The sequence below is a fragment of the Eleutherodactylus coqui genome, chromosome 11, assembly GCF_035609145.1.
Source record: "Eleutherodactylus coqui strain aEleCoq1 chromosome 11, aEleCoq1.hap1, whole genome shotgun sequence".
Lineage (NCBI taxonomy): Eukaryota > Metazoa > Chordata > Amphibia > Anura > Eleutherodactylidae > Eleutherodactylus > Eleutherodactylus coqui.
This window is the reverse complement of record NC_089847.1, coordinates 4,200,512-4,218,854: the sequence shown is the minus strand read 5'-3', so window position 1 is coordinate 4,218,854 and position 18,343 is coordinate 4,200,512. Positions and strand designations below refer to the sequence as shown.

The following is an 18,343-nucleotide window of genomic DNA, read 5'->3' as shown; positions in this document are numbered from 1 at the left end:
TACTACTACCACCACTATTACCACTACAACAGCCACTATTACTACTACTACCACCACTATTACTACTACTACCACCACTATTACCACTACAACAGCCACTATTAATACTACTACCACCACTATTACTACTACAACAGCCACTATTACTACTACTACTACCACCACTATTACTACTACTATTACTACTACCACCATCACTATTACTACTACAACAGCCAGTATTACTACTACTACTACCACCATCACTATTACTACCACCATCACTATTACTACTACAACAGCCACTATTACTACTACTACTACCACCACTATTACTACTACTATTACTACTACCACCACCACTATTACCACTACAACAGCCACTATTACTACTACTACTACCATCACTATTACTACTGCAACAGCCACTATTACTACTACTACCACCACCAGTATTACTACTACAACAGCCACTATTACTACTACTACTACCATCACTATTACTACTGCAACAGCCACTATTACTACTACTACTACCATCACTATTACTACTACAACAGCCACTATTACTACTACTATTACTACTACCACCATCACTATTACTACTAGAACAGCCACTATTACTACTACTACTACCACCATCACTATTACTACTATAACAGCCACTATTACTACTACTACCACCATCACTATTACTACTACAACAGACACTATTACTACTACTACCACCACTATTACTACTACTACCACCACTATTACTACTACAACAGCCACTATTACTACTACTACTAGCACCACTATTACTACTACTATTACTACTACCACCATCACTATTACTACTACAACAGCCACTATTACTACTACTACTACCACCATCACTATTACTACTATAACAGCCACTATTACTACTACTACCACCATCACTATTACTACTACAACAGCCACTATTACTACTACTACCACCATCACTATTACTACTACAGCCACTATTACTACTACTACCACCACTATTACTACTACTACCACCACTATTACAACTACAACAGCCACTATTACTACTACTACCACCACTATTACCACTACAACAGCCACTATTACTACTTCTACTACCACCACTATTACTACTTTTATTACTACTACCACCATCACTATTACTACTACAACAGCCACTATTACTACTACTACTACCACCACTATTACCACTACAACAGCCACTATTACTACTACTACCACCACTATTACCATTACAACAGCCACTATTACTACTACTACCACCACTATTACTACTACAACAGCCACTATTACTACTACTACCACCACTATTACTACTACTACCACCACTATTACCATTACAACAGCCACTATTACTACTACTACTACCACCATCACTATTACTACCACCATCACTATTACTACTACAAGAGCCACTATTACTACTACTACCACCACCACTATTACTACTACTCTACTACTACCACCACTATTACTACTACTACTACCACCATCACTATTACTACTACAGCCACTATTACTACTATTACCACCACTATTACCACTACAACAGCCACTATTACTACTACTACCACCACTATTACTACTACTACCACCACCACCATTACTACTACCACCACCACTATTACTACTACTACCACCACCACTATTACTACAACAGCCACTATTACTACTGCAACAGCCACTATTACTACTAGTACCACCACTATTACTACAACAGCCACTATTACTACTGCAACAGCCACTATTACTACTACTACCACTACCACTATTACTACAACAGCCACTATTACTACTGCAACAGCCACTATTACTACTAGTACCACCACTATTACTACAACAGCCACTATTACTACTAGTACCACCACTATAACTACAACAGCCACTATTACCACTACAACAGCCACTATTACTACTAGTACCACCACTATTACTACAATAGCCACTATTACTACTACAACAGCCACTATTACTACTACCACCACCACTATTACTACAACAGCCACTATTACTACTGCAACAGACACTATTACTACTACCACCACTATTACTACAACAGCCACTATTACTACTACCACCACCACTATTAATCCTACTACCACCCTATTACCACTACTACCACCATCACTATTACTACTATAACAGCCACTATTACTACTACCACCACCACTATTAATCCTACTACCACCCTATTACCACTACTACCACCATCACTATTACTACTACAACAGTCACTATTACTACTACCACCACCACTATTAATCCTACTACCACCCTATTACCACTACTACCACCATCACTATTACTACTATAACAGCCACTATTACTACTAGTACCACCAAAACTATTACTACTACTGTACTACTACCACCACTATTACTACTGCTACTACCACCATCACTATTACTACTACAGCCACTATTACTACTACTACTACCACCATCACTATTACTACCACCATCACTATTACTACTACAACAGCCACTATTACTACTACTACCACCATCACTATTACTACTACTACCACCATCACTATTACTACTACTACCACCATCACTATTACTACTACAGCCACTATTACTACTACTACCACCACTATTACTACTACCACCACTATTACCATTACAACAGCCACTATTACTACTACTACCACCACCACTATTACTACTACTACCACCACCACCATTACTACTACCACCACCACTATTACTACTACTACCACCACCACTATTACTACAACAGCCACTATTACTACTGCAGCAGCCACTATTACTACTAGTACCACCACTATTACTACTGCAACAGCCACTATTACTACTGCAACAGCCACTATTACTACGAGTACCACCACTATTACTACAACAGCCACTATTACTACTGCAACAGCCACTATTACTACAACAGCCACTATTACTACTGCAACAGCCACTATTACTACGAGTACCACCACTATTACTACAACAGCCACTATTACTACTACCACCACCACTATTAATCCTACTACCACCCTATTACCACTACTACCACCATCACTATTACTACTATAACAGCCACTATTACTACTACTACCACCATCACTATTACTACTACAACAGACACTATTACTACTACAACCACCATCACTATTACTACTACAGCCACTATTACTACTACTACCACCACTATTACTACTACTACCACCACTATTACCACTACAACAGCCACTATTACTACTACTACTACCACCACTATTACTACTTGTATTACTACTACCACCATCACTATTACTACTACAACAGCCACTATTACTAATACTACTACTACCACCACTATTACCACTACAACAGCCACTATTACTACTACTACCACCACTATTACTACTACTACCACCACTATTACCACTACAACAGCCACTATTACTACTACTACCACCACTATTACTACTACAACAGCTACTATTACTACTATTACTACCACCACTATTACTACTACTATTACTACTACCACCATCACTATTACTACTACAACAGCCAGTATTACTACTACTACTACCACCATCACTATTACTACCACCATCACTATTACTACTACAACAGCCACTATTACTACTACTACCACCATCAATATTACTACTATAGCCACTATTACTACTACTACCACCACTATTACTAATACTACCACCACTATTACCACTACAACAGCCACTATTACTACTACTACCACCACTATTACCACTACAACAGCCACTATTACTACTACTACCACCACAACTATTACTACTTTTATTACTACTACCACCATCACTATTACTACTACAACAGCCACTATTACTACTACTACTACCACCATCACTATTACTACTATAACAGCCACTATTACTACTACTACCACCATCACTATTATTACTACAGCCACTATTACTACTACTACCACCACTATTACCACTACAACAGCCACTATTACTACTACTACCACCACAACTATTACTACTTTTATTACTACTACCACCATCACTATTACCACTACAACAGCTACTATTACTACTACTACTACCACCACCACTACTACTACTACTACCACCACTATTACCACTACAACAGCCACTATTACTACTACTACCACCGCTATTACTACTACAACAGCCACTATTACTACTACTAATACCACCATCACTATTACTACTACAACAGCCACTATTACTACTACTACTACCACAATCACTATTACTACTACCACCATCACTATTACTACTACAGCCACTATTTCTACTACTACCACCAATGTTACCACTACAACTGCCAATATTACAATTACTACCACCACTATTACTACTACTACCACCACCACTGTTACTACTACTATTACTACTACCACCATCACTTTTACTTTTACAACAGCCACTATTACTACTACTACCACCATCACTATTACTACTACAAGAGCCACTATTACTACTACTACCACCATCACTATTACTACTACAAGAGCCACTATTACTACTACTACCACCACTATTACTACTACTACCACAATCACTATTACTACTACAGCCACTATTACTACTACTACTACCACTATTACTACTACCACCATAACTATTACTACTACAACAGCCACTATTACTACTACTACCACCATCACTATTACTACTACAACCGCCACTATTACTGCTACTACCACCACTATTACTACTACTACCACCACTATTACTACTACTACCACAATCACTATTACTACTAACACCATCACTATTACTACTACCACCACTATTACTACTACTACCACCATCACTATTACTACTACAACAGCCACTATTACTACTACTACCACCATCACTATTACTACTAAAACCGCCACTATTACTACTACTACCACCAATATTACCACTACAACAGCCACTATTACAACTACTACCACAATCACTATTACTACTACCACCATCACTATTACTACTACCACCACTATTACTACTACTACCACCATCACTATTACTACTACAGCCACTATTACTACTACTACCACCAATATTACCACTACAACAGCCACTATTACAACTACAACCACCACTATTACTACTACTACCACAATCACTATTACTACTACCACCATCACTATTACTACTACCACCACTATTACTACTACTACCACAATCACTATTACTACTACCACCACTATTACTACTACTACCACCACTATTACCACTACAACAGCCACTATTACTACTACCACCACCACCACTATTACTACTACTACCACCACTATTACCACTACAACAGCCACTATTACTACTACTACCACCACCACTATTACTACTACTATTACTACTACCACCATCACTTTTACTACTACAACAGCCACTATTACTACTACTACCACCATCACTATTACTACTACCAGAGCCACTATTACTACTACAAGAGCCACTATTACTACTACTACCACCACTATTACTACTACTACCACAATCACTATTACTACTACCACCATCACTATTACTACTACTACCACCACTATTACTACTTCCACTATTACTACTTCCACTATTACTACTACTATTACTACTATCACCATCACTATTACTACTACAACAGCCACTATTACTACTACTACCACCATCACTATTACTACTAAAACCGCCACTATTACTACCACTATCACCACTATTACTACTACAGCCACTATTACTACTACTACTACCACCATCACTATTACTACTACAACAGCCACTATTACTACTACTACCAACACTATTTCTACTACTACCACAATCACTATTACTACTACCACCATCACTATTACTAGTACAGCCCCTATTACTACTACTACCACCACTATTACCACTACAATAGCCACTATTACTACTACTACCACCACTATTACTACTACTATTACTACTACCACCATCACTATTACTACTACTACTACTACCATCACTATTACTACTACAACAGCCACTATTACTACTACTACCACCATCACTATTACTACTAGAACAGCCACTATTACTACTACTACCACCAACACTATTACTACTACTACCACAATCACTATTACTACTACCACCATCACTATTACTACTACAGCCACTATTACTACTACTACCACCAATATTACCACTACTACCACCACTATTACTACTACTACCACAATCACTATTACTACTACCACCATCACTATTACTACTACCACCACTATTACTACTACTACCACAATCACTATTACTACTACCACAATCACTATTACTACTACCACAATCACTATTACTACTACCACCATCACTATTACTACTGCTACCACCATCACTATTACTACTACAGCCACTATTACTACTACTACCACCAATATTACCACTACAACAGCCACTATTACTACTACTACCATCACTATTACTACTACTACCACAATCACTATTACTACTACCACCATCACTATTACTACTACCACCACTATTACTACTACTACCACCATCACTATTACTACTACCACCACTATTACTACTACTACCACCATCACTATTACTACAACAGCCACTATTACTACCACTATCACCACCACTATTACTACTACTATTACTACTACCACCATCACTTTTACTACTACAACAGCCACTATTACTACTACTACCACCATCACTATTACTACTATAACAGCCACTATTACTACTACTACCACCACTATTACTACTACTACTACCACCATCACTATTACTACTACCACCATCACTATTACTACTACCACCACTATTACTACTACTACCACCACTATTACTACTACTACCACAATCACTATTACTACTACCACCATCACTATTACTACTACAGCCACTATTACTACTACTACCACTATTACTACTACTATTACTACTACCACCATCACTATTACTACTACAACAGCCACTATTACTACTACTACTACCACCATCACTATTACTTCTACAACCGCCACTATTACTACTACTACCACCACTATTACTACTACTACCACCACCACTATTACTACTACTACCACCACCACTATTACTACTACTACCACCACTATTACTACTACTACCACCACCACTATTTCTACTACTACCACCACCACTATTACTACTACTACCACCACTATTACTACTACTACCACCACCACTATTACTACTACTACCACCACTATTACTACTACTCTACTACTACCACCACTATTACTACTACTACTACCACCATCACTATTACTACTACAGCCACTTTTACTACTACTACCACCACCACTATTACTACTACTACTACTACCACCACCACCACCATTACTACTACCACCACCACTATTACTACTACTACCACCACCACTATTACTACAACAGCCACTATTACTACTGCAACAGCCACTATTACTACTAGTACCACCACTATTACTACAACAGCCACTATTACTACTGCAACAGCCACTATTACTACTAGTACCACCACTATTACTACAACAGCCACTATTACCACTACAACAGTCACTATTACTACTACCACCACCACTATTAATCCTACTACCACCCTATTACCACTACTACCAGCATCACTATCGCTACCGCTCCAGCACAGATTCCTCTGATGTCTATTGCAGTGATTGGTTCCTTGTTGCAGAGCTAATGAAGAACACGACCGCTATGAGCAGTGGGGAAATCTCCAGGCCAATGTGTCGATCCAAAGTGATCCAGAGCACCGCATGTCCATGAGTGGGATCCGCAGTCATTCCTACGGTATGTCCACCTCCATCATCATCTACACTCCATACACATCAGTTTGACATGTCTGTGCCTCTTCTGCAGGCGTCAGGAACTGGGAAGATTTCCACAGATACGTCATGTTTTTGATACATTTTGAGGTGAGTCTGTAGATGGGAGATCTTACACTACTTCAGCAGCGCCAACTATTAGAAGTTAGGAGGTGAGAATGATGCTGGGTCCATGAGTTCGGGGTGCAGGGCTCCCCCAAGCCCATCTGCTGCCCTAGGTAAAGTGTGAAATGGCGCCTCCCCCTGTAAAAAAAAGTTATAGTGGCCCCAGGAGCAATGGTGACCCCCATAATGGCCCCTGTAGTTGTAATGACCCTCATAATGGTCCCAGTGGCAATAGTGAAACCCATAGTTGATCTAGTAGTGATAGTGACCCTCATAGTGGCCCCAGGAGTCATACTAACCCTCATAGTGTTCCAAGCAGTAATAGTGTCTTCCTTAATAGTCTCGGTAGTTATAGTTATCCTCATAGTGGCCCCAGTAATGATACTGAGCCTTCTACTAGTCCCAGTAGTAATAGTGCCCCTAGTAGTAGCCTCAATAGAAATAGTGACCCCCATACTGGTCCCAGTTATAATAGTGCCCCCCCTCCCACCATAATGGTCCAGATAGTGTCGTAGAATTCCTTTGCGGAATCACGGCTTACTCAATTTGGAATGTTTACAGCCCTCCATATTAATTCTAAAATTGTCATAGATACAACGTGTCATAGTGGCCCCAGTAGTAATAGTGACCATCATCTGTGTTCTAATAGTAATATTGACCCCCATACTGGCCTTTAATAGTAATAGCAATCCCCATCATGGCCCCGAGTAGTAATACTGACCCTCATAGTGTTCCCAGTAGTAATAGTGACTCCATTAGTAGCCCCAGTATTAATAGTGTCTTCCTTAAAGGGGTTGTCCCGCGGCAGCAAGTGGGGTTATACACTTCCGTATGGCCATATTAATGCACTTTGTAATATACATCGTGCATTAAATATGAGCCATACAGAAGTTATTCACTTACCTGCTCCGTTGCTAGCGTCCCCGTCGCCATGGTTCCGTCTAATTTCGGTGTCTTCTTGCCTTTTTAGACGCGCTTGCGCAGATCCGTCTTCTCCCTTCTTCTCCCTTTGGCTCCGCTCGGCAGCATCGGCATTTTGGCTCCGCCCCCTTGTACGCATCATCGCGTAGCTCCGCCCCGTCACGTGCCGATTCCAGCCAATCAGGAGGCTGGAACCGGCACACATCATGGGGCGGAGCTACGCGATGATGCGTACAAGGGGGCGGAGCCAAAATGCCGATGCTGCCGAGCGGAGCCGAAGGGAGAAGAAGGGAGAAGACGGATCTGCGCAAGCGCGTCTAAAAAGGCAAGAAGACACCGAAATTAGACGGAACCATGGCGACGGGGACGCTAGCAACGGAGCAGGTAAGTGAATAACTTCTGTATGGCTCATATTTAATGCACAATGTATATTACAAAGTGCATTAATATGGCCATACAGAAGTGTATAGACCCACTTGATTTCGCGAGACCACCCCTTTAATGGTCCCAGTAGTAATAGTTACTTATATTGACCCCAGTAGTAATCGCGAGCCTGGTAGTGGCCCCAGTAGTAATAGTGACCATCATATGTGTCAGAGTAGTCATATGTGATTGTTCTCAGAGTGAGAAACCAATAATCTTGTAGACATGATACCTTCTAATGGCTAACAAAAATGCATGATGTTACAGTAAGCAAGCTCTCAGGGATATCTCGCCCCCTTCGTCATGCTATTGAATGAAACTAGCTTGGATGGCAGACAATTATAACATACAGATGCAGGGAGGGGGAGGGGAAGGTGGGGGGGGGGGGACGACACATTCCTCTTCATCTAAATAAATATCACACAGAAATTTGGGACTGTTTTGAACTCAAAACTTAAAACAAAACAAACAGAGCGGAGACATACATCGTAAATCAGTCCACTGAGCACAGGACAGTTTTATGATGTGTCTTAGCTCTTCTTCAACCTGCACATGGAAGGAGATGCAGCACCACCTAGTGGATGGCAACATTATTACAAGTCAAGTTCTGAATTTTTATGAAGTTTTAAAGCAAAAGGGAAAAAAATTATGATTTGGAGGAGAACATCCCTCTTGATCTCATTCAGACCTTTCATATTTTCCACTTATGCAAGAATCCCAGGCTGAGGTTCAATCCATTCTGGAGGGTGTCAAACATGACCATAAATTTGTACTCCCAAAGGTGGAAGGGAGAAAGTGTTAGTGGGGGATTTGCAGCTACATTCCTTCTGGTATCCAATTACACAGTGTTCATCAACTGGGCAGACTGTATCACAGCGGATAGGATTAGATACACGGCTCAGCAGACTGTATCACACAGGATAGGATTAGATACACGGCTCAGCAGACTGTATGACATGGGATAGGATTAGATACACGGCTCAGCAGACTGTATGACATGGGATAGGATTAGATACACGGCTCAGCAGACTGTATCACACAGGATAGGATTAGATACATGGCTAAGCAGGCAGTATCACACAGGATAGGATTAGATACACGGCTCAGCAGACTGTATCATACAGGATAGGATTAGATACACGGCTCAGCAGACTGTATCACACAGGATAGGATTAGATACACGGCTCAGCAGACTGTATCACAGCGGATAGGATTAGATACATGGCTCAGCAGACTGTATCACACAGGATAGGATTAGATACACGGCTCAGCAGACTGTATCACACAGGATAGGATTAGATACACGGCTAAGCAGGCAGTATCACACAGGATAGGATTAGATACACTGCTCAGCAGACTGTATCTCACAGGATAGGATTAGATACACAGCTCAGCAGAAAGTATCACACAGGATAGGATTAGATACACGGCTCAGCTGGACTAATAAGGCTCAAGTTAGAATGCAATAGGCTACATTTCATTTGGTAGAAACATATGTAATAAACAGACCAATATTTAATATGCTGCAGCCTTCGGGCTGATAACAAAGAAACAATAGCTTATAAGTCCTTATACCACCGTACTATTGACCACTATAGTGGATCCAGTATGAATAGTGAGCCTTTTAGGGGCCCCTGTAGTTATAATGACCCTCATAGTGATCCTTCTAGTAATGCTCACCCCTAATAATTGTCCTAGTAGTAATAATGACTCCCATAGTAGCCCCAGTAGTCATACTGACCCTCATAGTGGTCCCAGTATTAATAATGAGCCTCATTGTAGACTTAGTAATTCTGACCCTCATACTGGTTCCAGTAGTAATCGTCACCCAAGTAGTTGTTCCAATAGTAATATGACTCCCATAGTGATAACAGTAGTTATAGTGACCCCCCATAGTGGTCACATTTTGGCCCCTGTAGTAATAGTGACCATCATATGCCCCAGTTGTGATAGTGAACCCTAAGTGGCCCCAGTAGTAATAGTGCCCCTATTAGTGGCTCCAGTAGTAATAGTGACCCCCATGGTGGCTTAAGTAGTAATAGAAACCCTCATGATGGGCCCAGTATTAATACTGACTCCAATAGCAGCCCCAGTAGTAATAGTAAGCCTCATAGTGGTCCCAGTAGTCATAGTGACCCCCATAGCAGCCCCAGTAGTTATAATGCCCCCATTAGTAGCCCAAGTAGTAATAGTGACCCCCATAGTGGCTTTCGTAGTAATAGTTGTTTCATAGTAGTTGCAGTATTGATAATGACCCCCATATTGGTCCCATTAATAATCCTGTCACCCATTGTGGCCCCTGTACTAATTATGACCCTCATAGTCGTCCCAGTAGTGATAGTAGGAAAAAAGTGGTTGTGGACGCAATTCTCTTTCTTAAAGCCACAAGACGTATTTCTAAGCTCAGCTCTTCTGTTCCTAATAATCATACATCCAGCCTACAATAGGCGATGTGATTTACTGCCCCACTGAAACAACGGGCGAGGCGTTCCGAGGTGCATTAAAAGATGGAACGTGCCGCGCGGTGCGGGGAGGCATCACCATGTATGTGACTCTATTCAAAAGAGTGGGGTTCATGTTCGCATGCGGTTTGTGAGTCTCGCACCAACCCCCCCCAGGGTTCTCAGCCATGTGAAGCCGTCCCAATCCAGAAGCTCCCGTAATCCAGCAGCCCGGGGTGTAGAGAGCTCTGCAGGGGCGGCCTGTATACTGACTTCTTCCTCTTCTCTAGAATGGCGCGTCCGTGCACCTGAATATCATCAGCCTCAAAATGCACAACAGACAGTAAGTAGTGATGGCCGATCGTCCACCGCCGCCAACATCCCCACCTGACAGTAAAACCAATCATCGCTCATTACACCGGATACAGCTCGATGGAAATGCAATTGCAAGCGTTTCAATTCATCATCATTTCCAAGATCTCTGCTTGCCATCAGTGAACGAGAACATTCTTGTTTACATGTGAAGGCTGAAAACCCCGCTGTCCTGATATGTCTCCCAGCTGACGGTCAGTAACAATGTCTGCATTCTACACAATTCCCTGTGAAGTAAACAATCCAGACTGATACATGTTGCCTGCACTGATACATTGTAACAAACCCTCAGCTGTGGAAAGTGTTTGGTTAAGACAGATTTTTTTTACCTTGATATGGGTGATAACGTTCCCATTCACTGACAGTAAGCAGAGATCTTGAAAATAGAAGGAATTAAAACAAAGTATATTAGAAAGCTTCACTTACATGGGACTGGTTCCTATATTAACCCCACAGTTTCCTAGAATGTTACCCCACAGGGAGCAGATCCTTCCTCATATGCTGCCCTGCACTGATAGTGTTGGGGTTCAAATCAGAAAGTTGTCCCCATGTTGTGAATGTTGCGCCCTCTTAGTGATTGTTGCCCCTTCTTAGTGATTATTGCCCCCTCTTAGTAATTGTTGCCCCCTCTTAGTAATTGTTGCCCCAGTGTTGTGCTTGTTGCCCCCTCTTAGTGCTTGTTGCCCCCTCTTAGTGATTGTTGCCCCCTCTAAGTGATTGTTGCCCCCTCTTAGTGATTGTTGCCCCCTTAGTGATTGTTGCCCCCTTGTTGTGCTTGTTGCCCCCCCCTTGGTGATTGTTGCCCCCTCTTAGTGTTTGTTGTCCCCGCTTAGTGATTGTTGCCCCCTCTTAGTGATTGTTGCCCCCCTTTTAGTGCTTATTGCCCCTCTTAGTGCTTGTTGCCCCCTCTTAGTAATTGTTGCCCCCTCTTAGTGCTTGTTGCCCCCTCTTAGTGATTGTTGCCCCCTCTAAGTGATTGTTGCCCCCTCTTAGTGATTGTTGCCCCCCTTTTAGTGCTTATTGCCCCTCTTAGTGCTTGTTGCCCCCTCTAAGTGATTGTTGCCCCCTCTAAGTGATTGTTGCCCCCTCTTAGTGATTGTTGCCCTCCCCTTAGTGGTTGTTGCCCCCTCGTTGTGATTGTTGCCCCCTCTTAGTGATTGTTGCCCCCCTTTTAGTGCTTATTGCCCCTCTTAGTGCTTGTTGCCCCCTCTAAGTGATTGTTGCCCCCTCTAAGTGATTGTTGCCCCCTCTTAGTGATTGTTGCCCTCCCCTTAGTGATTGTTGCCCCCTCGTTGTGATTGTTGCCCCCTCTTAGGGATTGTTGCCCCCTCTTAGGGATTGTTGCCCCCCCCTTAGTGATTGTTGCCCCCTCTTAGTGATTGTTGCCCCCTCGTTGTGATTGTTGCGCCCTCTTAGTGATTGTTGCCCTCCCCTTAGTGATTGTTGCCCCCCCTTGGTGATTGTTGCCCCCCCTTAGTGATTGTTGCCCCCTTAGTGATTGTTGCCCCCTCGTTGTGATTGTTGCGCCCTCTTAGTGATTGTTGCCCCCTTAGTGATTGTTGCCCCCTCGTTGTGATTGTTGCGCCCTCTTAGTGATTGTTGCCCCCTTAGTGATTGTTGCCCCCTCTTAGTGATTGTTGCCCCCTCGTTGTGATTGTTGCGCCCTCTTAGTGATTGTTGCCCTCCCCTTAGTGATTGTTGCCCCCCCTTGGTGATTGTTGCCCCCCCTTAGTGATTGTTGCCCCCTTAGTGATTGTTGCCCCCTCGTTGTGATTGTTGCGCCCTCTTAGTGATTGTTGCCCCCTTAGTGATTGTTGCCCCCTCGTTGTGATTGTTGCGCCCTCTTAGTGATTGTTGCCCCCTTAGTGATTGTTGCCCCCTCGTTGTGATTGTTGCGCCCTCTTAGTGATTGTTGCCCCCCCTTAGTGATTGTTGCCCCCTCTTAGTGCTTGTTGCCCCCTCTTAGTGATTGTTGCCCCCTCTTAGTGCTTGTTGCCCCCTCTTAGTGATTGTTGCCCCCTCTTAGTGCTTGTTGCGCCCTCTTAGTGATTGTTGCCCCCTCTTAGTGCTTGTTGCCCCCTGTTAGTGATTGTTGCCCCCTGTTAGTGATTGTTGCCCCCTCTCAGTGCTTGTTGCCCCCTCTTAGTGCTTGTTGCCCCCTCTTAGTGATTGTTGCCCCCTCTTAGTGCTTGTTGCCCCCTGTTAGTGATTGTTGCCCCCTGTTAGTGATTGTTGCCCCCTCTCAGTGCTTGTTGCCCCCTCTTAGTGCTTGTTGCCCCCTCTTAGTAATTGTTGCCCCCTCTTAGTGATTGTTGCCCCCTCTTAGTGCTTGTTGCCCCCTCGTTGTGATTGTTGCGCCCTCTTAGTGATTGTTGCCCCCTCTTAGTGCTTGTTGCCCCCTCTTAGTGCTTGTTGCCCCGTGTTCTCATTACCGCCCCGTTTGGGATTCTTTAGGACGCTACAGTTGATACTTTATCTCAGTTCCATTGTAGGTTACGTGTTTTTTCCTGATGGTAAGCAGGCGGGGATCGAATGGTCGGACGCTCACCTCTCCACGCTGGCCGAGGACCGCATCATTAATTACAATTATGAGATCCATTTCACTGCGGGTGAGTTTTGCCATCTCAGCTGGCGTCCCCGTGGCATGGGGTGCCACCAGTGGGTAATCTGTGCAGGGGGCGCTGTGGCTGATACTGTAAGGGGTGTGACCTGCGTATGCGTCAGTAACCACACATCTCTCTCTTGTCTCACTCCTCCAGGAGGTCAGACGTTTAATGTTACTGCGACTCTCGACCCCAAGAGCAGCCCCATTATTCACAATCCCTCCTTCAATAATTCACGGACGCCAAATGCGGGAATCACACTGGAATGCATCGCCAGCTTCAGGATGGGCAACGGCACCAGAGGACGCGGCCTGGTGGAGTTCTTCTATGAGTAAGTGTGCGGAAAAACTAAAAGGCCCAAGGGGCAAGCCAAAAGGGGCGCCCCCCCGAATGTGCCCCCCCCCTGAATGTACCCCTCCCCCCCGAATGTACCCCCCCGAATGTACCCCCCCCCCTGAATGTACCCCCCCCCCGAATGTACCCCCCCCCCCCGAATGTACGTGTTAATGAAACATGACTTTTATGAGTTAACCATTAAAACACCTTAGCAGAAAAATCCTAAAGACCCAGATGGAGTCCCACATTGTGCGGCGCTGGTGGGAATGGGCTCACAGTGGGTATAAAGTTGGCACCGCTGTTAGAATGCCAGGTATTGTCATGTTAAAAAATCCAACAAAAATCAGTGATTTCAGGTTTCTCCGTCGGTGGGCGCCGTTCTCTGGACAATCCCAGCAGAGAACAAACAGACATCTTTTAGGGTGCAAAAAAGCTAACTAAAACAATGTGGGTGCATAAATCTGCACCCCAAAACTACTCATTGGTTGATGCCCCCTATGACTTTATACCAACATTCAGCTGGGCACATCTTGGCAATGTATGCCCGCTCTTCCTTGCAGACGCTCTAAATCTGTCAGACTGCGAGGGCACCTCATGTGTAGCGCCCTCTTCAGGTCACCCACAGATCTTCAATGGGCCATTCCAGACGTTCTCTGGGTGATTTGTCTGTCTGCTTTGGGTTGTTGGCTGAAATTCCTCTTCATCTTCCTCTTTTCAGCCGAGGCCTGAAGGTTTTGGGTCAACATGGACTGATATTTGGGACATTTCATAATTCTCTCCCCCTTGACTAAAGCCCCAGTTCCAGCAGCAGAACAGCCCCCACATAATGCTGCCCCCACCATCCTCACTGCAGGTCTGGGGGTCTTCTGGTGATGGCAGTGTTGGCTTTACACCAAACATCCCTTCTGGAATTCTGTCCAAGAAGTTCCCCCTCGACATCATCAGACAGAACACGTCCCCTGCAGACAGAACACGTCCCCCACAGACCTCAGGCAAGAGGTTCTGGTAAAACATGATCGGGCTTGAATGTTCTTGTTAGAGAAGGCTTCCATGTTGCCCCCTTACCCCACAGCTGTCCAGTTCTTGGTGATGTCACTGTTGGACAATTAATCCCCTTCTTGCTGATGGTCTCCCCTGTGCCCCATGGTTCATGTGATGCCTTGGAGATGTCTTGGTCTCCTTCCCCTCACTGACACCGTCCAACAATAAGATCCCTTGTGATGTGCTGGAAGATCTTTATGGACCAACTAAGAAAATGTCAGAAAAATCCTCCTAGAAGATCCGAACTTTATACGGGGGGAACCAGAATCCGTGTAATAATGGCAGCGGAGTGCGGACTACTATCTATCAGGGGGTTACATGTGATTGGCTAATGCTGAACACAGCCACACCCACAAATATAAGAGGGCGTGAACACTTATGCAACCACATTATTTTAGTTTTGTTGTTTTTGTTTTTCCACCCTAAAAGATTTTAGTTTGTTCTTCAATGTTATCGTCAGGAAGAGGGAAATAGATCTGGAAGTCTTCATGTTTGTCAGATATCTGGCATTCTGAGAGGGGTGCGTAGACTTTATATCTAGTAACCCGACTGTCACTTCACATCAGAGTTGGTAACAGAGGGCACTAAATCTGATAATAGAAAAACAACACTAAGCCCCCTGATGTGTTTCTGTGTGCATGCGGCTTCATCAGTGTTGGGCTCAGAAAGTACCAGGCACTCTGGAGTTAAGGGGGATTTATGCGCTTGGAAGATGACATGAGAATTTAGTACCGACGGTGCTGTCCAATCACATAATAGTGTCCACGGCCTCTCAGTTCATCCAATCATCAGCTGATGAATTATCTTAGGAAAGAGTCCCCATCCAATCACGTCGCTGTCCTCGTATGGCGCATCAACTATGACGTCCTGGTCCTGCTGTGTAAGCTCAATGGAGGCTGAGGAGGAATGCAGTTAATAGCTGGAGGGCTCTAATCTGCATTCAGCACCTTTGTTCTCCGACGGGTTAAATAGCTGAAACAAGGCTATCGGCACTACCCGCGGAGAACTCCTGATAAGACCGCACAACGATATTTAAGCAGGCTTGAATTCAACGAAAGGTGAAAAGTGCACAATGGACGCGCATTTAGGGACTATATATATATATAGTCCCTACAGTCCTCTCTGTCCCCTATCTCGCTCCTCCCCTGGCCCAACCTGGCTGCTGCTCACTACAACACCGCTCTTAAACTTGCCCTGGATGAAGCTGCACCCCTCTTGACCCAAGACATCCGCTGCAGACCACGGCAACCCTGGCTCACGCCTCAAACGCATTTCATCCAGCGGTGCTCAAGAAGTGCTGAACGGCTGTGGGGGAAGTCGCAAATGTCCGCAGACTTCCTCCACTACAAATTCATGCTCAGATCCTACAACCTCGCTCTCCACCACGCCAAACAAGTCTATTTCACTTCTCTAGTCTCCTCACTATCGCACAACCCTAAACGGCTCTTTGATACTTTTCCCTCCCTTCTCAGCCCTAAACCGCAGCCCCCGGTGACGGATCTCAGTGCTGAAGAGCTGGCTGCTTACTTCAAAAAGAAAATTGATGACATCCGTCAGGAAATAACTTCCCAACCCCAGACTAGCCCTGACCCTAGTCTTGTCAGCACTGCATCTAGCTCCTGCTCACTGTCTGTACTCAGACCAGCGACAGAGGAAGAAGTCTCCAAATTGCTCTTCTCTGCTCGCCCCACCACCTGCGCTAGCGACCCCCTCCCCTCACACCTCCTCCGATCCCTCTCCCCAGTGGTCATCTCCCATCTCACCACTATATTCAACCTCTCTCTGACCTCTGGCATCTTTCCCTCTTCCTTCAAACCCGCCATCATATCCCCGCTGCTAAAGAAGCCGACTCTGGACGCGACCGATGCTGCCAACTACCGACCCATCTCAAACCTCCCCTTCATCTCCAAACTGCTAGAACACCTGGTTTACTCCCGCCTTGTAGGCTATTTATCAGAGAACTCTCTCCTAGACCCCCTACAGTCTGGCTTCCGACCTCAACACTTGACAGAAACTGCCCTTAAAAGGGTGTCAAATGCCTCCTGACAACCAAATCAAGGGGTGATTACTCCCTACTGATCCTCCTCGACCTCTCCGCAGCATTCAGAACAGTCCTCCAGAACATCACTGTCTGTCCGCTGTCTCTAACACTATGTCCTCTCTGTACCTAAAACTGAACCTCTCAAAAACAGACCTCCTGTTTCCACCCTCCACTAACCGCCCTCATCCTGCCATCTCCATCTCAGTGTGTGGCACCATAACTCCCAGCACGCCCGCTGCCTTGGAGTTATATCTGACTGCGATCTCTCTTTTACCCCCTACATCCAATCTCTGGCCCAAACATGTCAGCTGCACCTCAAGAACATC

General features: G+C 44.2%; 1 protein-coding gene across 1 annotated transcript in view; it reads left to right on the top strand.

Annotated features, from left to right (window-relative positions):
• Positions 1-18,343, top strand: part of LOC136582691 (uncharacterized) — a 65,338-nt gene that overhangs the window by 44,742 nt on the left and 2,253 nt on the right. Inside the window, exons 6-10 of the mRNA XM_066583883.1 lie at positions 7,584-7,699; positions 7,769-7,824; positions 11,915-11,967; positions 14,478-14,605; positions 14,756-14,930. Of these exons, the coding sequence (XP_066439980.1) occupies positions 7,584-7,699; positions 7,769-7,824; positions 11,915-11,967; positions 14,478-14,605; positions 14,756-14,930 (528 nt within the window). The remainder of the gene's footprint in view (positions 1-7,583; positions 7,700-7,768; positions 7,825-11,914; positions 11,968-14,477; positions 14,606-14,755; positions 14,931-18,343) is intronic.